General features: G+C 44.1%; 1 protein-coding gene across 6 annotated transcripts in view; it reads left to right on the top strand.

The window, feature by feature from the left end:
- Nucleotides 1–3,019: 3,019 nt before the first annotated feature.
- GRHL2 (grainyhead like transcription factor 2) overlaps nt 3,020–25,905 on the top strand; it is a 71,621-nt gene continuing 48,735 nt past the window's right edge. For 4 of the 6 annotated variants that reach the window (XM_068932904.1, XM_068932902.1, XM_068932903.1 and 1 more), the window contains exons 1-5: nt 3,020–3,357; nt 16,885–17,074; nt 20,057–20,124; nt 21,709–22,093; nt 25,494–25,546. In XM_068932904.1, coding sequence (XP_068789005.1) covers nt 3,338–3,357; nt 16,885–17,074; nt 20,057–20,124; nt 21,709–22,093; nt 25,494–25,546 — 716 coding nt within the window. In that variant the 5' untranslated portion in view covers nt 3,020–3,337. Of the gene's footprint in view, nt 3,358–12,339; nt 12,428–16,884; nt 17,075–20,056; nt 20,125–21,708; nt 22,094–25,493; nt 25,547–25,905 lie in introns of all 6 variants that reach the window. The other 2 variants (XM_068932905.1, XM_068932906.1) reach the window with 1 other exon arrangement.

Genomic DNA, 25,905 nt, shown 5'->3' with positions numbered 1-25,905 from the left:
GTGGACTCCAGCACTATCAATTTGATTTCAATCTGCAAAAGGGTCATCTGGAAAACTATGAGCCCCTTGCCTGCCTGCCTACGTACCAAGTTAGGCACAATCTTCAGGGTATACTTTTCATCTAAATTAAGTCCCAACTAAATAACAGCTGTCATCTCCAACAACTTCAAACCAAAAGAGTTCATTACTGCATTTTCCACTTATATTCCTAACTTTGACCTTGGAACACTTTCTCTGACGCTGAGCAGTAATTCAGCCTCCCAACTACTTCATTTTAAGAGAATCTCTCATGAGAGCAGGCTGCTAAAGACAGTTTTGTATTTGACCCAGTACTAGAACAAAACACTCCATTTCAGTTTGAGTTACAGTTTGGGTTTGATCCAGGACTGCAGATGGCATCAAATGTTGGCTTTTTTCCTGTAAAAATCACACATCAGCAGGATTTCTACCTTGGGGAAAGTGGCATTTTCAAAAGTGCTCATCAGCGATCCTCCTCTGCTTCTTCCTATATATTTCGTACGGTAAAAAGGAAAAAACACATCCAAACGTTTCTCATAATTAAAAAAAATGTAGAAAAGAAGATACTCAGATTGGGGTTAATCCTATTTACTGTTCTCATACAAGTAACCTTTTTGGGTCTCAAAACCTCTTTTGGCATAACACACATATTTGGGAAGAAATCTTAGCACTACTGCAATTAACAAGAGGGTTTCATTAACTTAAAACTGTTATAGCATTCTACCATTACTTCTCCAAAAAAATCTCTGTACCAATGTGCCTGTGAGGCTCAACTTGTTTTAAGGTTACATAGTAATTCTGTACTCAAAATGACAGCATTATTTGTAATGCATCAGTTATTCTGTTTCTCTTTGTTATTTTATGAAGCCTTATGGCTTCCTCAAAATGTGTTATACAAAACAATTCATACTAGCATTTTATGAATAACGGCCTACAGACTGAAAATTTCAACACAAATATTTGCTACTCAAAATTCAGGCTGCATTAACAACTTTTGATAGGACTGACAGATAGCATAATATTGTTTCTTTCCTATGATTGGGGAATGGAGGAAAAGAAAGGCTAATATGTTATGTTCAAACAGAGCTCCAGTAATCTACCTGAAATATTTTTCTAATTCTGTTTAGTTAAAAATGATGGAAATCTTCATGGGGTTATGCCTAAACTGACTTAAAATTGATTTACAGTGAATTGGCTTAATTTGTTTAGTTGCTATGAATATAGGTACGGCCCAAGACTCGGTTGCAAGTATTTGTACCTGACTGTGATCCCACGCTAACTTTTATACTAGCATAGTACCAAAGACTTTACAGAGCGAAGTTTGATTTCAAATGCAGGAGCTGAAAGATGAGAATCGGGCCCTCAGAATGCAATACTGTGTTGTCATATAAATGTATCTTTCTGTGAATACGCCTTCTACTACATTGCCCCACCAGATGAAGCCGAAGATAGAAGGTACCTTCACCTAGTACACCATACATTTGCCATATTTTTGCCTCCTTAAGCCAATTAACTTTCTTACAAAGATCACAAAGTGACATAGCGATCTACCCCATACAGTGATCTACATTATATATATATGGCACTATTTATAAAGCAGAGATTATCAGCAGTGATGAAATTCAATTCCTAGGACAGGAAGATGCCTCAGAGAGGACGGGGGTTAATATGGTGGCAGGAAGAATGAGTGAGGTCCTGTCCTGTCTCATGGAGGAGGAAGGCGGACTGAGAATAGGTGGGTGAGTGCCAATGGAAGCCTTTCTGCTACTTTTCTACTCCCTCTTCGCAAACTGACCTGATTTGGGGGCTTAAGCCCTCTTCCTTCTTCCTGGGGGGGTTAAGCCCTCTTTCCCCCCATCAGAAAAAGGCTGCAGTAGGTGCTGTCCACATAGCCCGATCATGTCCTTTATAACAGCACTTAGGTCTTCAGGCAACGTACACAGCAGGATGTACCGGGCTGAAGCGTGACAGGGTTGAAGTGTGACAATGTAATGTCCCCATCGCTGTCGTTTACCTGCTTCACCTCTGTGTAATAGAGCCCTGCTCAACAAACACCTCGTTCCAGCTTTCCAATTTTCTTGTACGATGTCCGCTGCTGATGGGGCAGACCCTCAGACGCCTGCCCCCACACTCAGCTCCGAGCATGGCTGTCAGCTCCTGGCACGGCTTCATCCCTCCGCTTTCTGCACCGAGACATTCACCAACGTCAAACCCAGTCCAGCCCAACCTTGGGTGGTAAGGTCAACAAGAAAGAAAAAAAAAAAAGTCCCAAACCCGCCAAAGAGTCCAACTTCACTACCACGAAACCGTCCTGCGAAAGCCGATGCTTCCCTGGGGACCACAAACACCACGGAAACAGCCGGGACGGGCGGCCCGCTCGGGGGCCCGGCGCCGCCGCAGGGCCGCGGCCGAGGGAAGGGGCGCGGGGGGTTTCGCCCACGGGCCTCGCAGCTATTTCTTTCCGCCATTTGCCTGAAGCGTCAGACAGACCTCTGCGCGGGGAGCGGGCCGGGCAGCAGCCTCCTCCTCCGCGCTCCTGCCGCGCGAGCCGCCCGCGACCCCTCTTGGCCTCGGCCCCGCGCGGCCGCCAACCGCCGCCGCGCGAGACGGCGGCCGCCAACCGCCGACCGCCAACCGCCGCCGCGCGAGACGGCGGCCGCCCCGGCCTGCCCACAGCCCGCTGCCGCCCTTGCCGCGGCGGGGGGTGGGGGTGGGGGGGGAGAAGAAGTGACTGCTTAACGGTGAAAGCGCCCCGGCGGGGTTCGCCCAGGCCGGGGCTCGCCCGGCCCGCCGCCTCCGCGCCGGCTCCCCGCTTGCCGCCGTGCCCTCGGCGGCCCCCGCGGCTGCCTCCCGGCGCGGCGCGGCGCGGCGCGGAGGTGCGTTACCTGGAGCTCGGCGGCGGCCTTACCTGTGCGCGCCTCTTCCAATGGCAGCTCACCTGGGCGCGCGCCCCGCCCAATCAGCTCGCGGCTCGTCCCTCTGGCTCGGGTCCTTTAGTGAAAGAATCCAGCGCCGCTCGGGAAAGTTACCTGTGCGCGCCCGGCCCGGCCGCTCTCCGCGCCGCGCCGCGCCGCGCTGCGCCCCGCCGCCCGAGCCCCGCCGCTCCCCACATGCGAGGGGGAGGGGGCTCTACCTGTCCTACCTTCGCGGCTGGCTGCCGGAGCCGGGAGAGGGGGGGAAGGAAAGCAGAATTACCAGTAGCTCTGGTTCTGCCGTCCCGGGCGTTCACACACACCTTCACCTGCACAGACTTGAAAGTCCAGTTTCACCAGAGAGACTGAGGCACCAGGAAAAGGGGAGAGAGTTCATTGGATCAAACATGTCACAAGAGACGGACAAGTAAGTGATCACAGACATGCTGCTGCTCCTGCTGCTCTGGGGCTGATCGGCCCGACTGGTTTGTTGTGTTTTTTTTTTTCCCTCCTCTCCCCTCTCTGGTGGTGGATGTGGACCTGCTGGGATTATGTTTCTCCCTTGATAAAAAGACACTAGACCGAGGAGGCCGAGCAACTCCCAGAGCTCCCGAGGACAAAGCTGCAGCTTAACGTCCCCCATCTCGCTTTTGATATGGTTGTCGGGGTTCGGGTGTGTTGGGTTCCCCCCCCCCTTTCCCTAATTTCCCTTTTAGTTGAAATTTTTCTTTCCCCCCCTCACTTCGAGGGACCCTTTTTTGGTGGGAGGGGAGGGAGCTCTCCTCGCCCTCGAAGAGACGAGCGGCTTCCGTTCGCCGAAGGCCCCGGACGAAAAGTACTTCTTGCCTTTTGTGTTAGCGCAACAAAGAGCTTTTATATCGGATCAGACACGGCCATCTTCCTCGCCTCGCCTCGCCCCGGCGGGGAGGGGAGGGCAGGGGGCCGCCGCCAGGCCCGGCCCGGCCCGGCAGGACGGGGCTCGGGCGGGCCGGGCCCCCGCCAGCCTCGGCCCGCGGCCGTTGCGTTGGCTGCCTGCGGGCTGGGACCTTGTTTGCTTTTTTTTTTTTTTTCCCTCCCCCCCGACGGGATGCCTCGGCCGACCCGCGGCTCTCTGGAAACCCGCTTGTCCGCGATCGCGGGGTTAAAAAGTAACTTCCCCAGTAAAAGCACTGGAGCAGCGCAAACACCCGCCGCGCTCCTGCCGGTGGAGCAGGAAATGGACGCGAGCGGGTCCCGCGGTCTTGTTCGGCGGGGCCGCCGCCTCGCCCGGGCCCTGGCGGCGGGAGGCGCCGCCGCCGCCCTGGGGGGGCTCCCGGTGGCGGCGGCCTCCTCGCCCCGGGCAGGTGCGGCCGGGCCCAGGGAGGCGGCGGCGGGCCCGGCCCGGCCCGGGCCTGGGCCTGGGCCTGGCGGGGGAAGAGCGAGGCCGAAGCGAGGGATCCCCGCTGCCTCGGCGGCCCCGGGGCGGCGGAGCGGGCGAGGCGCCGGCAGCCGCAGCTCGGCCCGCAAGTCGCGACTTGCTCTTCCCCTGCTGCGGCAGGACGTATCTGATTCAATCGGCGCTGCGGGCTGATCGGCCCGAAAGTTTTGTGTGTGCGTGGGTGCCTCCCCGGCGCCCTGCCCCAGGCCGGGCCGCGGCGCAGGGGCCAGCCGGTGCGGGGCGGGGGGGGGGGGGGGGAAGGCGCTTGTGCGGCAGGAGGGGGCGGAGGGCGGTGGGGCGAGGGGAGGGGGCGGCAGGCGGCGGCCGAGCGGCCGCTCTGTCCCGGCGAGGCTCTGGCCGGGGGTGGGAGCCCCGTCACCAGCGGTGAGAGCTCGGCTGCCCTGGCCGCTGCTCACGCACAGGCCGTTTCGGTGGTGTGCCCGCCTGGCTAAGCCTCTAAGAGGAGGAGGAGGAGGAGGAGGCCCGTGTTGGAGATGACCTGAGCGAAGGACGGAAGGGCTCGGTGACAGCCTGCCTGTCAAGGAGTGAAAGACGGAGATTATCTGACAAAAGAAAAACAGCAGGGTTGACTGCTCTGATAGGGAAAAGAAGGGACAGTCCGGAAGAAAAAGATAACGAATTTTAGCCCTGGCCTTTTCAAACATCAACTGGCAGTGGGGATAGTGCAAAGGCAGTTACCGAGGTGAAATTAAACTGATTATGGTAGGAGCTGGGAACAAAGTGGAATTTGGGAGTTCATCGGAGTGGGAATGGGAACTAATGCCTTAAGGGGCCAGATAAGAGCAGTAAACGATTTAAATGCAAGGAGGGGAATAAGGACAGAGCCCCGAGGGATACTGCTGAGGCAGGGAGGAGCGGCTGAAAGAGCAGTCATTGAGTTAGGAGGGGAACCAGATGAACTGCAAAAGAGCTCAGGGACAAGAGGTGTGTCCCAAAGCAATGGGCAGTTTCAGAACCGTAAGGAGGTGATAGAGGCTCTTAAGTTATTCTCCTGGCCAAGCATAGTTGCCAGTATTTTCATTAAAGGGTCAGAAATTAGGCTGCAGCAGATCAAGCACACTTAATGGAAGTGAGAGAGAAATCTGAGGGGAAAAAAGAAAAAATGTGTACCTCGGTCAGCTTTGAAGCAGAAAAGCAGTGCAATGGAGAGCTAACTTGTGTGCATGACTGGAAACTAGGGCTACGGTGCTCCTCTCCTGGCTCTAGGATGTTACTAAACTCTCCGTCCCTTCCAATAGGATCAGTGTGGCAGGAATGGATTAATGCTCTTTGTTCCCTGCTCTGTGTAGCCCTACTGATGTTACTGCTGTGAGGAACATAAGAGCGCTTAGAGCCCTGCAGAGCAGATACCCCAAAGTAACAGCCCATTGCAGGTATGCCTGTGATCTGTTTCTGGTTAGAGGTGCTTAGAAAATTGATAGGTGGTAGCTAAAAGCTTGAACAAGAAATCAAAAGTAAAGAAATCTGGCCTTTATTAGACAAGTGCACCTTGAAGAGACAAATACATTTGTTTTCAGGAAAGATCACCAGGTGGAATGAGAAGTCAGAGTGGGGGCAAGTTTGCCTGGGAAGGTTGTTTTTTTCTTTTTTTTCTTCGATTCTAATTGCATTCAATTAAAACCTAATCCAGAGAGTAGTACATTATTCTCCTGCACACGGCCTTTCCTTTACTTAACAACAAATCTCCCCTACAGGCAAGGGGAGGGTAGGGGAGCTCATTATTTCGAGGTCAGTTAATTTGTTGGTATCATGGGACATGTTTTTGTGGGGTTCGTGCTGGGGAAGTTCTCTGCTGATGCAGAGGAGAGAGTTTTCCATGCTTTCTATACCCCACTGCTGCTATCTCCTCTGCTCATCCCGCAGTGGGATTTGCCCTGTGCTCTGGAGCGGCGGTGTGCCCTGGTGCACCGCGGTGCTGCCCAGGACGCAGTGTCCCTCTGTAGGAAGGAGGAGCAGGGCCAGCGGGTTCTGTGAGTACTACCTGCACCCTCCCCTTTAAGGGAGGAAGGTGGTCAGTCGAGGGAGAATGCTAAAGAATAAGTCACTTGATTCTAATGCTAACTGAGGAGCTTGGAAGGGGAGATTATCCCTAAGATACTGTGCATATCTCCCTGTCTTTAGTCCTTCTGCTTAAGGTCTTGCCTGCTTTCTTCCACAGACTGCTATCAGTCAGAAGAGATAAGGCATGATTTCACATGCATTTTTCAGGTGTAGTACTGACTTCAGCAGGCTGTGACCACTTGTTCCTGCCTCCATTCCTCCCGGTCAGTTGTGTCAATAGAGCTGTTTGTGCTGCTAGAGAACTGGGTCAGGGGAGTTTTGGGCTGAGAATAGCCCAGTCTCCCCTTGGAGGTTATTTTTTGTGTGTGTTTTTCATTGATCTGGGTTCATCACACCATCCTGCAATGTTTTAGCGCAGTAGAGGGGGTGCAAGCAAATGGCCAATAATTAGAGGCAGATCTGCTTAAAACTAGAGGTTCTGCAGAAAGAAATGCGTGTCCCTGCTTTTTTTTGAATGTTTTGAAGCTCCATAGTTCAGATGGGGCTGCAGCTGCTCCTGTTACCATCCGATTCTCAGAGCCATCACAAGGGGACCTTGGGGATGCAATAGTAGCCATGGGGCATAGGGCAGGGAGGGGGGAGTCCCACTCTCTGCAGGATGTAAGGATTACAGGGTTCAGTTTGGCATTTATAAACTGAAAAGTTGCTACAGCATATAGAAGTAATTTATGTATCACTCATAGAACTCCAGATTAATGGGTCTAGTGCATGAGTAAAGCTCAGTACTTTATGGCCTCAGTACTTTTGGGACTTAACAGGGTTTTAGAGACTGCCACTACTCCTGTGAATGAGGAGCAGGAATTGTGCTACCCCTGTGACCTGCCCAGTAAGTGCCACAAATGTGTGTCCCTTCTGCTCGCAGTGTTGCATAAAGTCACGAGTCCCGTGTGGGCTGGGGCTGAAGTTGCGTGCAGAGCAGGCTCGGGAACAGGTGTGAGCGTGCTGATCTCCATGGCTCTCACGGTAGCTGGCCAGCCACATGACCAACCATCAGCCCGACTGGTCAGGCTTTAGACACCTCTAGGATGTGTAAGAGCTACTCAGGACATGAGGTAGGCAGGGCTGGGGCATGCTCAGACTGACCACATTAAGGAGGAGTTGGGGGTAGCCTGGGTCCACTACTGAGCATGTGCTTGTGGGTAAATAACTGAGTGGAGAGCAAATCTGGAGGTGGGAATAGGTTCAGACCTGCTCCCCTCTGTCGACGTAGACATGTTCACATCCAGCTTGCTGCTTGGTATTGTCTGTGGCTGAAGTCTTTCTTGGACTCTTCACAGAGCAAGTTTGCCCTGGTTTCATATTTCTCCCTCACTGTGTAAATGCTGCTGACGTCATAATATTTAAATTAAGCATCCAGTAGTATAACAACAGAAGTATTTATGGTTTGCAGTGCGATTCTGTAAATTGTACTTAATTCTTTCTTTAAGGGCTAAATACGTTCCCCATCACCTGATGTTCGGTGGCGATTGGGCCACACGCTACACAGGTATCTTTTTTTTTTCCCACTGCTGGATATCCAGTTTAGGGCATCCAAGCTGAATTTTCCAATGTGTTACTCATCCAGGAATGGATGGAGAAGCAGGAGAAATAGTGATGTGCACTGCTTGCACTTTTCCAGTGTCAGACTTGCTGTTTTGGATATGCCTCAGAAAATGTCCACCAAGGGAAGTGGAAGTCAGCGTGCTGTACCTCAAGAGACCTTGTGACCACAAACTTACCTGAGAGGAATTAAGGGTATCAAATGGTCATACCTTGCTGTAACACTGATGTCTCTCTCATGTTAGAGTCTGAGAGCAGGCCAAAGATCAAAGCAGGAGAGGAGGGAGGAGATTTTCCCAGGTCACTTACTTGACTGTAGTGGTCACATAACTTCTTCCCTGCACAAGGATCAGTAGGGCATCATTCTGGTTTTGGCGGGGGCATGTGAAGAGGAAATGACAGTACCCTGGTTTACATTTGTTGTCTTTTTCAGAAATGTTAATTCACTGCAGACCATTGATAGTTCCTTAAATATAATATTTTCTCCTGTGATTATGAGGCAGCCAATTGAGCTGCCTTTTGTGTGTGTGTGTGTGTGTGTGTTTTTATACATAAGCGTGGGTACAAGCAAATGGCCAGTGGTTAGAGGCAGAACTGCTTAAACTAGAGATTCTACAGAAACACGTGTCCCTGCTTTTTTATGAATGTTAACCCCCCTCCACACCCCCCCCCCCACACACACCCACCCACACCCAGCATTTTCAAATGCTGATCTAGGAATTCATCATGGGATAAATCTTCATTAGCTTTCTAATCAGTGATTAGGACAGTAATAGCTAATTAAAAGAAAATGACTAATTAGTTCAGATGTCCTTCCATCCTGGGACACTGTCATACTCTTCTTTAATTGTACCAACTTCATAAAGAAAAAAATTATTACTTATGAAATATTTAACGAAACTATGTGAAGTGTATGTCTACTGTAGAGAAGTTGAATATTGTGACATAGCTCTAACTGGAGAATATGAGCCTAACGTTAAAGATTACATGTATCCATAGATTTATTAATTTTCCTAGCAGTGGAAGACAATGGCATCTTCTGTATTTCTGTATTTTTGTGGTTCTGAAAAGTATATTTTTGGTTTCCTGTGCCTTTTTTTTAATATTGTGGGAAATCTTGACCTCCCAGGATTGTTCAGCTGTTGAATTTGGGTTTTCCTTCTGACTGTGGAAAAGCTTTCATATTCTGAAAAAAACAGCAATCTTTGCTATCAGTGCAGTCACTGTTACATCTTCATTAACTTTCATGGGAGTAATGAATGAGCAAGGGCTATGGGGTCAAGGGTCAGGTTAAACTGCAGCAGGTCCAGGAAGCTTTGTCATGCCCTGTTTTTAACTTTAGTCTCCCGCTAGCTGCTTCAAGTCAGCTAACACAACCTTGTGTGCTATGCATGCTGCAAGTACGCTTCTGAGCAAAACGGAGCATGGCTTGATCCGCAGCTGCTACAATGACTGCTAACTGTTATCAGCTATTCGCCTTTGCAGACATGTTGCGAGCTCCACAGTATCTCATTTTTTTAAGGAGATGACAGTGATTTTGTTGTTGTTGTTTTACAAATATGCTGAAACCTGATTTTTTGGAGACTGTTCTCTGCCTACTAAAAATGTGAAAAAACAACAGGCTACTCCCTATACTAATACAAATGATTGTCTAGTAGAAATTAGTTTTAATTAAAAGTCAAGCAAAGCAGTCTCTGAAATTATAGGTATAAAAGGTCTGTCTCAAGATGAGTAATTGACCACTTGAGATAGTCCTCAGTAGGCATTTACTGTGTATATTTAATCTTTGTGTCATAACTCTTTTTTGTACATCCACTTGGTAATAAATTTTTGTCAAGGTTAATGAATCACTATTCATTATTACATGTTTAAATTATTTTGGTTCTGAGTGAAAATAAATAAAACTTCTAGTAGGCATCTAGTTGGCTAACTTGTCTGTTTTACTGTTCAATGTTTCTTCTCTCAATATAATTTACTTCCTCTCAGACTGTTTTGTGAAGGTAAAATAATTTATTTTAGTCATTTAACATGTCTGATCTTGCTCAGATTTGTCTTTGCACTCAGGGAGAATAATTGTCCCAAGATTGTATGAGTCCCAAACCTGCATTCATTACTAGGCAAAATTACTTCTTTAATGGGAGTTTTTTCCCTGGTCTGGATTGCTGGCTGGGCCAAAGGACATCTTATCTTCTAATTTCTTGGTGGTCTAAAAGCTTTGATTTTTAACTTCACTGTTAAGTCATTTGTGTGGCTTAAGCTAAGTGCATTTTGGAGACCTGTTCATGCTTCTGAGGAAGATGAAATTCTGGGCTGTGAAAGATAAAATGCCAAGACACATAAGCCATTATATTCCTGTTTGTTAAATATTTATGTTCTTTTGTAGTTTTAACTGAACGCTATTGTCTAATTGAAACAAAGATTTTACTGACTTTAATCTTAAGTTTGGGAATAAATCCTGAGGAGTCAAAAACTTTCTTTAAAAAAAAAATAAAAATAAATGAAAACCTGCTGTGAGACAACCTTTTTTTTTATTTATTTATTTTTAACTTGATGCCTACGCACAGCAGAATGCTGAGGGCAGATGTGGGCTAACCTTAGAATCTTTAATCCAAGATGCTTTCAAGCACTAGGAGAGAATTAGGACTAGCTTTGATTTATGGTTCTTTGTACAGTGAGCACAGACAGACAGTGAAGATCTGGAATTTAAATTCTGTTGAACTTACCCAGCTTCTCTGGGATCTGTCCTTCAGCTGCTTTTTAAATGGTCATAGTAGTTTAATTTGTGCCTGTTCGTTCATGTGTACAACATCAATTGTAAGACAAACCGTATGAGCATCTGTTTTAAATCTGTTTTATAGTAGCCTTATAGTTGCACTGAGAATTGTGTAAGTGAAAACTAAACTCTTACAAAGGATTTTAGAGCTATTGAAACACTCATTTGTAAATGGTCCCACTCTGCTCTCTGATGTCAAACCTGAAGTGGAAACATTTCCAACTCTTAGTCCTGGCTGAGTGTGTTCCTGTTCTGGTGTTGTACCAAGTGACACACAGGCATTTTTAAGTTCCCCACCCATTATTTTGTGCTGGAGGGAAACCTAAAAGGGCAAGATTTCTTCTCATAACACACTAATACAGCATACTTCAGCCAGGTCTCAGATCTGGACAATTATGGGATGAGAAACCCAGAATGTGACATGGCACGTGTCTGTGCGGCAATATAAAAGTAGCCTCTTTGGCTAGCTCTAAAATTTGGCACTCTAAAATTGGGTATCGTGCCTTGGGTTTCCAGGTTGGAGACAGGTGCCCTGTATCATCTGTGCACCTTCATATCATCCAACAAAAGAGGAATTTATGATAAAAGTATCCTGTAGTCTTGATGTGCTGGTATGGGAGCCAAGACAACATGAGTCTGTCTTGCCTTTTTCAATTATTTTACTGGTGTTAACATATCTGGTGTGCTTTGTAAGTGTAGTATGGACTAAAGCGTCATATCTCTTCTCCTGGAGTAACAGTTTAAAGATGAATCCACTAAGAGGCTGCACAGTTCTCTGTGAAAAAGACAGGTCTGCAATCCAGGTCTTTAGTGTTTAGCCAAGCTGCGTTTTCCACAGAGGATGCTGAGTATTTGTGCTTGGCGCTGCTGTCGCGCAGGCTAGGATGAAGCTGCCTCAGGCCTGGGCTGTAACCTGGGAACTGGAAATCCTCACGTTCTCCTGCTGTCTAACACACATGGCTCCATGTGTTCCCACCTGGCACCTGGCCTGCACTGGGAGGGGGAAGTCCTGTTTTCAAATGCTACTGATGCATCACCCAGAGGGTGAAGAAGTGTGTGGTGATATGCATGGAGCACTTCCATTTTTGCAATTTTTTTCTTTAAAGTTTGTTAAAAGAACAAATGCATTGTCTAAACAAGCAATCAAACTCCAGAAACTGTCTGGGCTTGATGCTCAGCTTTGCACTTTTAGCAGTCTGTTAACGTGTTTCAGGGTGGATTTCCTGGACAAGAGAAAAGTTGGGGGACAAGGAGTGGAATTCTTCTCTGCTAGTATCAAATGGTATAGTAGGTCATGCTGAGCATATGATGGAAGAGAGTAGGATAACTGCACCGTTTCCCAGCTATATTGTATCTGGGTCCATCCATGCATTCACGTTAAGGATATTTTCACGTGTCAGCATACTTGGTGGCCTTGTCTTTCACTAGCAATTATTAGCAGGCAAGGAGGGAGGGATGCATCAAGCCTTGTGGTTTGATTCATGTCAAGATGAATGGGGTTCTTGTTTTGGGTGTTTGTGGTCCTCATGTTAAATCACTGGGTTGTACCTTGATTCCACCAGTACAGCTGCATCTCTGTGCTTTGCATTCAATGGCAGATTTAGCAAAGAGACTGAGGACTGCCTGACCTTTGCAAATCCAACCGAAGACTCATGCACACCAAAGTGGCCTGAAAGAGATGGACAGGTGGGAGGAGGTTCAGGAAATCTTGTTCCTGAATAAAAAGCAAAGTCCAATCACAATGCTACCTTCTTTTACCATTGTTTGTGAATGTATTAAGGAATATTTAAGATTATATGTAAATTGTATCAAGTCATGTGAGAATTTGCCTGTTGTGGGATTTTATAGCCCCAAGTAGTGGCTGTTGAAAGTTCATTATCTCAAATCTGAAGAAGGACTTGAAACGCCAGCACATCCTTTCAATTATTTATTGAGTTTAGGATGGTAAAGTGAGTACTGTACAATTTAGTTGTCCTCGTTGTGTCATTGTACTGCGGTAACTGAAATGAGACCAACTGAGCACCAGAGTTTTAGACCTCTCTAGTTCTACACTACTCTTAAAATACCTAGTTTTATGAAATTCCAAAACTTTTATCTTGAAATAAGTTCAAAAATATCATTGTACCAGATGCCGTATCACCATAAGTCGTATCAATCTGTAAATCTTACATATTTTCTCTGTTAAGAGCAAAGACCACAAATCACGTAAGGCTAGTACAAACAAGAAAATCTGTACTAAACAGCTTGGGAAAAAAGATTTTTCAAAACTAAAGGTCATCTGAAGTTTAGGCTTGACATAAATGCTCAAGTGTCAGGGAGATCTAGCTCTTAAGTTAACATACCTCAAAACATACCTTCATCCTTACACACCTATAAGTTAAGATACCTAACCACCTACTACTATGTAACATAGAACAACTGAAAAATACTTGGCAGCCATTAGGAACTCAACTGATCGCTTGAAAGGGAATTGGCACCTTTTACTCCTCAAGTATCCTCAATCTTTTAAGGTGTATCTATCTCCATGGTAAAATAATGGAGTTATTTCAGCATATGTAAGCATGCCTCTCCTAGCTTTATTTCTGCTAGCACACCTCCTGGCAACAGTGCAGACATGGGCTGTAGGCTAGGAATGGGCAAAATCACTATTGGGCTTGTTCTCCACTGCTTAACTTGCTCTGAGGCTACAGTCTATTTTAGAAGATATGCCTCAGGCTACAGAAGAGCTTTGCTGCTGTTGCCCTCCTTGGTCCTTGCTAGCCAGGTTGAACGAGAGTCTTCCACTTTTAATCGGTTGCTGCTTTTCCCTCCCTAAAGGAGTTCCTGCCATGGGTGGGAACAGATGGAGGTTGGTCACTGATGGGTTCGTAGCTTTTGATTGGAGTCTTAGATGTGATGGTAAGCGTAGGCTCTGTGTTAGGCTTTTCTCCTGCCTGGGGCATTCAGAAGTGCTCTCATGCAAACTTTCTGGTATCACGCTTTGTCTTTTCCATAATCAGGATGCCACCGATGTAACCCTCCTCTAAACAGCTGCCGGCTGTCATAGGTTACACAGCTGTAATTGCTGTGGGGGCCAACATATTGGAAGGGCACTCGCGGGAGCGTGAAGGGAACGTACCCATGCAGGGTCTGCGCTCGGGAGAACCGATTTTCTTTGCGTGCTTTAAGCATGAAGTATGTCTCCTCTAGTTATGGGGGGCTTCACATCTTTGGGAGTGTTACCCCTCTGTCACGTTAGGCAGAAATTGTCCAGGAGGTTCAGAAGTCATGGAAAAGCAGGGGGAGTGGCATGTGCACACACAAGCCTCATTTCTTAAGGGAAACCCTCCCTCCCATCCAAACGACCTTATAATTAACAGAGAAGTTTTCTTAAAGCAAGCACAGTTGTTTTGGCTGACTGCTTTGGATATAATCTTTGAAATGATTGACTATGCTAAATCATGATAATTAGGTCTGACCATTAACCTCCCACAGAGCTGATTACAGGGATGGAGGTGAAGAGGAAGTTTTTTATTTTTCTCCATGCTATTGTTTCAGTCTGTTTGCGGAGTAAACACAATGAGTGTGTCAGTTGATTATGTTGCAGACCATCTCTGTAGCCAGAGAAGAAAAATACTTAGTTTTTACATGTGAAAACTTGGCTTTTGGAGAAAATGCGTTATGGGGAGGCTCTGGATCTAGGCACCAGTGGCTTTCCAGCCACCCAGGCTGTTCACTTCCTCACTGGTTGTTCTTAGAGCATTCATCCCCTTCCCTTTAACTCTTGCCCAAAACGATCTTTTTTGGCACCTCTCAGGGACAGCACTCTCATTGCTTTAAGGTTGTCTTTACCAAGTTAGAGCAGGACAGATCGACTCCTTCTCTCTAGCGTTTCTGCAGGTGAGCACCGTGCGACTGTCAAGAGGTGTTTTAAAGGGCAGCTTGCAGCCTGCCTGTAGTGCTCATAAATCGGTTATGACTATCACATGGAGACGAGAGCTCCAAGTAATAAAAGACAGATATTGGTTGTAACCTAAGATTGCCACAGGAAGGTGAGCGAGTGGTGTTTTGCGCTTGGCAGCGGGCAGCGGCCGGCGCAGGCAAACTCGGCCGGTTTGGCTGAAGGGGAGCTTTGTGGAGGCAGGGAGAATCGCTGCCCGCACTAATTCCCTCTGAGCCGGGGAGCGGGGAGCGGAGCGGGAGCGGGACCGGCCTGCAGCTCCCTCTGGCACAAACAATGGGGCTGCTGCAAATCTGATCGGAGTCGCTAACAATAAAGCATTGAAAAGGAAAGCAGACCTAGCAGCTCCCTGCATCTTGGGTTCCTAATACAGGCTTCAGCTTTTGTTTGCTGGAGGAGACCTGTAACAACACAAATATATACGTGGAAAGGAGGAGGGCGGAAATCTTAAGAAGGGACAGCAGAAGGCCAGGGAGAAAGAAAGGCATTCAGAAGTGAAAGGAAGCTTCTAAAAATCCAGATAATTTAGAAGAAAGGAAAATATAATCTGATCTGTAATCACTGGGTGTATTTTGTGCTATGAAGCTAATAAATGCTCCCCCCCCACATGGAGTTCATAAAACTCTGCTCTATGTACCAGATAGATTATTTCGTTTTCATTAAATAAAGTAACTCGTAAACAGCGCTATGTACCATAGAGATGATAATCTCTGCCAGCCCCCTCCTCCTCCTTACACAACACAAAATGCGCTTTCCAGACGGCATGCAAGCAGCAGTGAAGTTTAGCGTGGAGTCTGAGCCTGTCGGCTGCCTGTAGGTTGAAAGTTGTAGATGAGATACCTTCCCAGAAATGCTGTTTCCTCAAATCAAATGTAAGGCTCAGGTGTGAGTGTCTCGATGAGCCGAAACCCTTTTTGCGGCAACTAAAGTTTGCTGTGTGAGGCGTGTGGAACGGGGACCCCTGTGGTTAGGGGGAGAACAAAAAGAAGAGACTGAATAATAAACAGCTTTTATGTAGAAGATATTTTAAGAAAGTCACAGGCAGTAACCATTATTCTGGCCAGTTACGTCAGTGCATTCAGTTCCAGGTAACTCTACCTGCTTTGCAGTTTTCTTAAAATGGATCAGATTTTAAGGTGTAACTTACTAAAAGTATCAACATGATCCTTGTAACTTGACCCATAAATCTGAGGGTGCTTTTGCAACATGCAAGAAGCACACCTCCCTTTCAGCTATTTTCCTGCCTAATCTAGTTGCATACTAACTTGGGGTATAGGAATGCTACTTTTTTTTTTTTTTTTTTTGCATAGCTCTTCTATCCCCGAGTTTACTGAATGTTTGGAAAAAGCAGGTACTATAATCTCATTTACGTTTCCATTATACTGGAAATTTCAGCCATAGCTGTGGCAAAGCAGCCCCTCGCCTGATATATGGGCCACTGGGCAGTTTCCACCTCTTTCAGGCTGGAGGAAGCTGCTCTCCTCCAAGTCTCACTTTCTCAGGGTCTGGCCTCCATTTGTTGTGGGTCTGTAACTGCATGTGGTGAGTGACAAAGTGGGAATTGAGCGCAAATGTGCTTGCTTCTTGTGCTCCATCCACTGGACCCATTGCTGAAAAGCTATCTGAAATTACTGACCAATTGCATTCCAAAAGCAGCGACTGACTCAATTACAAAATGTTCCCACTTAAGAAATACTCAGATATACTCAGTTTAGGTGAACACTAGATCAGTATTAGATATGTTTTATATTTTATTCTGTTTATGTCTCATAACTGATTTTAGTTATTTATATTTTTCCATAATCAGGTGGACAGCTAGGAAAAATAGCAATGCTAAATTGTTCTTATATTGTTAAAACTTTATTTCCAAGTAATTTTAAAATATTTAGCTGCTAAAAATTAGCAAAAATGTATTATTATTTACAGTAGCTATAATTGTATTATTAGTATAACAACAGAAAAATACAGTTGAATTATTACTGCAAGATCTGCACACATTAAAAAAAATTTTGGTTAAGTACTAAAGGTACCCACTAAATATTTATAATACCTACCTAAATATTTATAACAGCAAGTTTAATACAGAGATACTTGCTTGATATATCACCTTTATTCAGCTAAGTGATGTTCTTCAACATGCCTTGTGAATTGCCAATAAAATAATCCCTTCTGGATCACCATTTTATTCTTCCTGTCTACGCAGTAACAAGCGACTTGTGGCCTTAGTGCCAAATGACGCTTCATTCAACACCAGACGAGCCTACACCAGCGAAGATGAAGCCTGGAAGTCGTATCTGGAGAATCCCCTAACAGCAGCTACCAAGGCTATGATGAGCATAAATGGTGATGAAGACAGTGCTGCTGCTCTTGGCCTATTGTATGACTATTATAAAGTAGGTAACCCTGTCATTTTTCCTCCCCAGTGCACTGGCAGGGACGCACTCTTAAGAGGCATGAAAAGAGCCACTTTTCAAAGACAGGAGTCACTACATCCCGTTATCTCTCTGACACTTGTATGAAGCATTCTTTCCATTTTAGGACGCCTGTTTGAGGCTGTTTTGGTGTATTTAGCTCTGATGAGAAAAAACAAAATCAGAATTCTCATATTAAATTGACAACCACGATTTTTTTTTTTTCTCAACATAGCATTCTTGCCTTGTTGGACGAGTAATCCCCCTTTTTATTTGTGCTCCTATACTTGCAGTGTTTTTTAAAAGTGGGAAGGGGGAGGTGTTGTTCATCTATAAGTTTGTCTGCTTTTCTGGTTCATGACACACATGTTTTAGTTTGCTCTTTAACTGGAGTATCTCATCTGACAGTTTCCCATTTTAAGTTTATTTATATTAGTATTGCAATAGGCTGTATACAAACCGTATAGTGAGATCTAGCCCTTGTACTGGGGGTTTGCAGTCTAAATAGAAAGGTGAGGGACAGAAATGGAGCTGGACACACAGATGGAGCTATAATTCAGTTTACAGGGGAAACATTGACATACAGTTTGAGTTTATGTCAGGTTCTAAGTCAATGACTTGATCCACCATTCTGACACCAGCTTTCTTTTTCATACATTTCAGTGTCTAAGTAGGATTATGTCTGAAATTTCTGCTGAAATCAGAGGAGAACTCTACAGGGTGCATCTCTGTGTAATGCAGACACTCCACTCTGAAACCCAGGCTGATCTTTTCATACTCTACAAACAAGAATTGGTGTCGCCTACCAAGCAGTGAAATACAAAATTGTTTGCTTCACTTAACTGTCTCAGTAATTTTGAAGCTATCTATGCCTAAATTGGACAGAGGATCTTCTGTGAAAGTCAGCAGAGCAGTGACAGCACCTCCTCATCACTCGTGAGGGGGTGGCAGGAATGGAAATTTAAAAATTAAAAACTTTTGCTTTTTTGCTTTTAATATTTATTAGTATAACTGCTTTTAGAGAATGGGCTTTTTTTTTTTTTTTTTCCATTTCTGCTACAATCATTAAATGAGTGTTCAGGAGAGAGGGCTTGTAGGCAAAATGCCATATACCAGTCTTATAGTTAAATATTGTTCTTTTCTTTACTGATTATATTTCAAGAGACAGTCTATGCTGCTTTGCATTGTTATCAGTAGAGAGAGGCTTTTCCCAAGGAGAAAGAGGAAAGGTCCTGATCTTGACAGAGTTACCACAGCACCAGAGTCCGTGAAGTTATGTGCGTTCTTGAAATGCAGGATGTGTACGAGGATCTGGAGCGTTGGCTTCTGCCTTCGTAATACCCTTACACTACATGTAGCAGTTCATTAATCTACTGAATTTTTTATAAGAACAGAGAAGAGTCCTTTTCTTCCTCAGAACTATGCTCCAGGAGACTTATCCAGTTCCTTGCTTCAGACAGTTGCAACTAAGCTGTGTGAGTCTTAGGCCATCTCCAGCAGTCAGAAATAGCTACTTCTGGCTTGAAGTGGGAGAAGAGGGTAACTCTTGATGATGTGCTCAAAATGGAAGTTAAACCTAACCTCAGTCTCAGTGTTGTACTGGGTCAGCATAGAGGAGGACGTCCAATGCACAAGACTCTCTCAAATTGCCCTTATTTGTTGCCTGGCTCATTTGTTCTGACACGCTGGGTAATTTTTTTTAGGTATTTTTCCCAGTCAATAGGAATTGTTTGACCTTAACTCCTTTTTCTTCCTTCTCTCTCTTTCTTGTAATTGTATTTACCTGAACATTGGCCCTCCTTCAAGGGTAAATATGTGATCTTAACAAGGAAATCGATATGTGTGAACAGTGGCTTGGATTCCACTTTGAAAACATATGAAGGAGGTTTGTTAACTAGCAGGACACTTGATAGAGCAGGAGGAAGACCCTGAGAGAAGGAAAGGCTCTTGCTAGTACTGTGACTCTGCTGCTATCTTGTAGATATAGCTGGTGTTAACCTTGGCTACTGAAGTGCACTGTCGTATTGTTTTTTTTTCAAGTTGAGATGTTTCCTGATCTTTCTTTAAAGTATTTAGAGATAACAGGCACAACTTCAGCCCATTCTTAGGTCTATCCTTGCTCTGCAATCCTGTCAGCTACCTGCTGTGATGAAGTGGATGTAGCTTCTTTTGTTAAAAATAGATTAGGAGTGTTAGTTCCAAAACTGCTGGTTCAACAAGAAAAAAAGTCAGAGGAGCAACTTTGTCCTTGGTGATTTCATATCCATGCTGGTTTCAGGGAACAGGTATGTGGGAAAACAGCTCTAAGACACTTTTGTTGTGAATTTTGAGCCTATTGAGGGGCCAGCTTTGACTTGATCTTTGCTTCTCATGGCTGTTAACGCACTCAGCAAAGCGGAAGTCAGTGTTCTTTGACCTGCCAGCATGTCCCTCACTTGTCCCTATGCTAGTGAAGAGAAGGAGCTACGAACGTCCCCTGGCTACTAGTTCTGCATCCTCCAGACTGCTCCATAAGTGGAGGACTTTCTCAGCAAGCTCTTGTGGTTTATTTGAAAACCTTTTTTACCTCTGAGCTAAAAGGGTCTTCATGCAGCACTCATCAAAGCAATAATATGCTTTTATTCACATCTCTTATTATTCAATGAAAGCGTACGTGTGTGTTTGTGAATATAAGCTTGGACTGTGGCGTAGCCTGATATTCCAAAGATAAGGACATATAAAAGAGTACTTTGCTCCAGATTTTTGTGCACCCGAGAACTAAAGAAGAAAGCAAGCTCTACGTTTTTCCCTTTGCAAATTATCTTTGTGTTCATGATCAGTCTCCCAAAGAAAAGCAACTCCTTACATCTGTGAATCAGACAACACTGATTTAATTACATATTCCAGTTGTTACACTAGACCAATCTGAAGTTGCAAATATCTGACAGTTGCATTTACCTGACCCATGCCTGATGTTGTTCTCAGGTTCCCAGAGATAAAAGGCTGCTGTCTGTTAACAAAGTGAGTGATAATCAAGAAGACCAAGATAAAAGGTACAGTATTACCCAAAATCATCCACGCAAATACTAACAGTCTTGATCAGTTGTGAACTGGAGGAACTATGATAGCCTGAGGGCTTATGATTTTCTTCCTAAAGATAAAAGAATGAAGACTCTTTAGGGAACCAGACTTCACTCCTTTTTACATTTAATTTATTAAAAAATGGAGCAGGATTATTAAACATGAAATTTGCATGAAAGCAAAAAGTAGGCAGAATGTTTCATGGTTTGCTTGTGTTTTGTTTTGCTCTTTCTGCTGGTGATAATAGTAAAATGAGGTTATACTGACAATAGACTATTGACTATTTCTTTTCTTTCAATTTTCTTTTTCTAGAGAAAACACTGAGTAGTTTGTCTTCAGTAACCTGCTTCATACAGTTTTATTTAACATAATTTTATCTCTGCCTAGAAGCAGATAAAGTAAAATCATTCCCTCAAAATGTTTTTCTCACTCCTCTCAAATTTCAGCCCTCCTCAGTATGCTGTTACTTGAAGAATCAACAGAAGCTGACATTCACTGCCTTTATTAAGACTTGTGGACAAGAGTGTGCATTTGCTGTAAAAAGAGCTATATTTTTACATTTTGGGAAGCTACGTTCATGGAAAATTATAGTGCGGACATGCTGCACAAGGTTTATTTCAATGTAGCTTGTTCAGGACAGCACTATACTGTCTCTACTAGTCGCGTGAGGACAAAGCTTAACTAGGTAGTTTTATCGGCATTTAAATTCACTGTTTCATTACAGAGAATCTAAAACTTTTTCTAGAGGTATAGTTTTGCTTCTAACTCCAGAGAATTTCCACAGTTGAGTGTGGATGGCAAAACTGTCATCCAGTGAGAAGCCAGCACAGAGGAACTGTAATGCCAGAGCAGATTTCCTGGGCTGAAAACAAAGCAGAATGCTGTACCTACTAAAAGTTTTATGAGTGAACAATTTTATGTCAGCACAACTACTGTGAACAATCAGATACTTGGCAACAGCAGCCCCAGGTAGATACATGGGAGTTCTACTAGAAGTTCCCTCACAGATGCTGTAGTTACTGATCTGGTCAGATACGGTGGGATTCCTTGGTACGTTCTTTCAGAAGCGTGTTGGTACCAGAGGTGCACAAACAGTGGTGACCCATTGACTGCCTGAAAGAGCATGCATCAGCACAGGAATTTTGCTGTTAATGTTCCCCCTATCTGTTTCACGTGAGGATTATTCTACTATTAGTAATCCATACTTTGTGTTACTCTCTATGCTTATTTTGTGCCTGATGGCACTGGTGAATTGACTTTGCATCCAAATAATAAGCCAAGGCAAAAGTTACCATGGATACCTAGAATTTTGTCATACTACGTCATATCTATTATAGGTCGAATCAGTTGTACCGTCCTTTCCTGATTGTTGAAGACTTCCAGACCTTTCTAATCACCTCACAATGTCTTTTGCCTAGCATTTGTTAATATACTACTTGATTATCAGAGTTGTAAACACACAGATCTCCTTCCCTGCCATCTAAGAACATTAAGTTATTTAAGGAAGATATTTACTCTATCAGGAGAGTTCATAACATGTTTTGGTTTTGTCTCAGAAATTGTCTTAATACCACTGAAGCTCAGAGTAATTTGAGTGGGGGCGAGAACCGTGTGCAAGTCCTGAAGACAGTGCCTGTTAACCTTTCCTTAAATCAAGATCCTTTGGAGTCCTCCAAAAGGGAATACAACGCAAATGTATCTGGGAGCTCGACGCCAATTACAGGGACTGGAGTGACTGTGGTAAAAGCAGAGGAGTTCACCCCTGTTTTTATGACCCCACAAGCACACTATGCAAGGGGAGAAAATGAGGAGCATCGAGGGGTTATCTTTGAACCTTACGAAGTGTCCAACATTGCACCTCACACAAATTATCTCAAAGATGACCAGCGTAGTACTCCTGACAGTACATACAGTGACACCTTCAAAGATGGAGGAACAGAGGTAAGTTTTGCATCTCAAATTAGCATTTCAGAACTCTGTAAAAAGCTGCAAACAAGATAAGTAGATTTAAGCTGTCCACAAGAACCATAAGAATAGTAGTGCCAGGTTTAGCAAATTCATCTTTGCTCCTTGCCATGTTTTGCTCTCTCTGTGCTCTGATTGTAGAGGAATATCATAAGGTGTTTCAGAAGACAGATTTTAAGTTACATTTCCTACAAAGAGAGTAGTAGATACTGAATAAGAAGCATCTTGTGTCTTCAGGGTTATTGTACCAAGCAGAGGATAGTTGCCATTCTGGAAGAAGATCAGTTATCCGTTAACGAGATCTATCTTCAGACCTGTTCATAACAGTAAGAAATAGCAGCCATTTTGTAACTGGGAGATTCTTGATGTTTTCCTGAAAGTGCAAATTAGCAGTGTTGACCTCTGCTTCTAGGCAAACCTAAATAATTTATTTAGAAGCTGTCTGTTGTGCTAAACTGCTCCTCAATGTGGGTAAGTGAGCAAAACTAGTAGAATTAGGTGACTAGAGGGGAGTGGAAAGGTTAACAGGCAGGGAAGAAGTCAGATGCCTATATATGCTGAGGAATGAGGAGGAGAGGAGAGAGAAGGAGCTGCCTTGTAGCTATTTTGCGCTGTTATGCTGAAGCAAGTAATTATAAAGTCAGCCTTAATACTGCAAGTACCCTCTGGCTGCTTTTGGCTCCTGCACAATAATGCAAACAAGCCAGAACTGTGGAAAGGTAAAAATAATTTAAGGCTGATAGTACATCTGCAAATAACTAGAGATATTACATGGTAAATTGCTTTTGGATATTCTCCTCCTCCATGAAATTATTAATTATACAAAAGTACAGGACCAAAGCAACTTTAAGGCTGTATGTATTACTCTGACTGAATATATGAGAAATTTAGTGTCTGCTTGTGTGTATATATTATAAAGATGTAAATCAGCTCTAAACAAGCATTATAGATCAGGACATCTGGAGGTGAAATCCATGTTAAGATATAGAAACACATATGTAGGCCAACTGAATGAATGATTAATGAAGAAATCTAGCTTGCCATTGAAAAATCAGCAAAATCTAACCTAGAAACATGATTCTGCATTATCAAATCACATTGTTTCATTGTTACTGGTAAATGACTTTTTATGGGAGTCCAGTGATAACGTACACCTGGCATTCCCAAGGGTGCTGTATCAGAGCCATTCCAGTGTGCTGGTCTCTTATGGGACAGACTGCTGAAAGTCACCCAAATAGGCAGTCCATTCTCTACAAAGTGCTGTCTGTCAGATGTGCAAAATTGTTTGGCTTTGGGGCTAAAAAGGGAAATTACATCTGTAAGCTGGCCTTGCATCCCAGAATCCATGTTATGATATCAGTTACATATATTTTCTTAAAATTATTAGTCATTTTTGCGGTATATTTAAAAACAAAGTATGATACTTGTCATCTAGGCTTTCTCTGAAGTCCATGGAGAGTCCATGAGGCAGGGCAAATCTGGTTGCCTAAAGTGGGGGGAATGAATTGCCCTGTAGCACTCTTTCCTTCTCCCTCCTTGCTCTCCTCTCCACTCTATGAGGAGATGAAGCTACTACCTTTAACTAGGTCCCTACCTTGAGCTGCTTAAAAGTTACGTTACGAGTGCTGCTGTCAGTGGCCTTCCACCCCAAAATGTTCACGCACCTGCGACGCAGGGGAGAGGGCAGGGCCTTTGCACCCCACTGCCAAAAGCCACACTGGGAACTGCCCCCGTCACTTGTTCTTTTCCCCACTGTCCCCATCTGCGATGAACCTGCCCCAGTCCCGCACCGCTCTGGGGAATGCTGCAGGGCAGCGTAAAGCAAAATGTCAAAACATACCAAAAGAGGAAAGTGTGTTAAAGTAATGTGTTTGGAGTAAGAGTAAAGTAGATCTTTTTACTTTTCGTATTCACTTGGTAAAAGTGATGTTTGCTCTGACGAAAAATGAATTTGCTCTGATACCTGCTCAGTTTTAAACACATTATGACTGCGTATTTATACGTTGATTCAAAATGTTTATTGAATGACTTAATTCTGTTATACCAAAGGAGTGCTGACTTCCATAGCTCCCTGTGGCAGTGGATGCTGTGTTCTTCTGATACAATTTTAGCCATCTGTGTAAATATTCTTCTCTCATATCTTTCATATTCTTATTATAGCTATGATTAATTTATTAGTTTTTTAAAAACACAGGCCAAAATTTTCAAGGATGGGTAAATCACTGGAATGTTTTTGAAAATGTTACTTACAGACTTTCTATAAAATGTAACTTACATGTTAATATGAAACCATCTTGACTGTAATACCCCTCAGATGTCAGACTTCTTACAGTAGTTAGCTTATCTGTGTCAATGCATATGGATCCTTGACTTTTGATCTTCAGGAAATATTCCTTTCCGGTACACAATACCTTTGCACTTCACTACTCTCTGACTGCATTGTGGCACGATTGTGTGCAAGTTAAAATTAAAAACTGTTTTACAAATTGCCTGACTTGATGCTTGTGGAAACAAAAGAGCTTTTTATTGCTGAGTAGTTATCACAAAAGAAATCCTGGAGATTAAATGTAATGATCTGTTAGTGAATCAGAGAGACTTCAGCAAAAACATGTTTCAAGCAGAAGGTGAGCCAAGAGGAAAAAGCAGGGCTTACATAGTAGGGTGCAAGTGGGCTCGTTTGCTCAGGACGACAGAGCATAAATCCTTGCTTAGTCTGTGCAAAAGTCCTTGTTTTTCAGAATTCTGCCTCTTGATGTAATTCTTTTTTGATAGATGTGTTTTCATTTTATAAAGTGACTATAGATCTGCTTTCATGTTGTAGAGTGTATATTTCACTTGAACAGAATCTTATGGTGCAGGTAAAATAGTTCCTTAGCTTGTATCACCACACCTATTCGAATTAGGCAGTATAATAACTGAAATTTTTCCCAACATTTCTATGTGGGCCTTCAGGACAGCCAGCCATGTAAATTCATTTAAATAAAGCAAAACAAAACAAAAGTAGTGTGAAGTCTCTAGATAAACTATAATTTCATTTGAAAATCTGCTCGTCTTTGAGATGGAGTGTGTTTTTATAGGCTTGTTTTAAAATATATTAATGTGCAGGCAAGGAGTTCAATAAGGCAGAAGAGATTTTTCTGCTACGTTCCTGTGATCTAGGTTATGAAAAAATCCAAAAGCTTAGCATAAATAAATTCTCTCTATCAATTCTAGTTTGAAGATCATGTAAAGTCTGCTCCAGTTAATAGGAATTTGGGGTATTCAATGGCTGATGGTTTCCTCTGAGGGGGTCTCTAAATAAATATAATTTTACTTGTATTGGTTGTTTTGTTTACTCTGTATAAAATTATATTTAATTGGTGTTTTTATTTTTCAGAAGTATCGCAGTGTGTCAGTGGGGGCTGAAGAATATATTTACGAACAAACCAGGTATGGCAAAAGCTTGGAAATGTGTTGACTAGCATCACAAAAATGTATCAAGACGAAGCTCCCTGTGTCCGCTTCCCACCCTGCCTTTCATTGCCTGGGGCCCTTGCAGCGCTCTCTTCATGCTCACCAGCATCCTCCCCTCCAACTCCTCCCCTCTTCTCCAGCGCATGTTAGCCTTTGAATCTAACTGGATTATATCTTATATATCTTTATATCTGTTATCTTCCCCCATGCCATTTAAAGTTGTATCCAGGTACTCTGGAGTACCTGGAATTATACAAGAATAAAACTGTTACGAGAGGTCCCCTGGGTAGAGGGCACAGCTGTGACAGCCAGGTCGTGGAAGATCTTCCCCACCT

Source organism: Struthio camelus, chromosome 2 (assembly GCF_040807025.1).
Source record: "Struthio camelus isolate bStrCam1 chromosome 2, bStrCam1.hap1, whole genome shotgun sequence".
Classification (NCBI taxonomy): domain Eukaryota; kingdom Metazoa; phylum Chordata; class Aves; order Struthioniformes; family Struthionidae; genus Struthio; species Struthio camelus.
The sequence above is the reverse complement of the archived record's forward strand: the minus strand, read 5'-3'. Positions and strand labels throughout refer to the sequence as shown.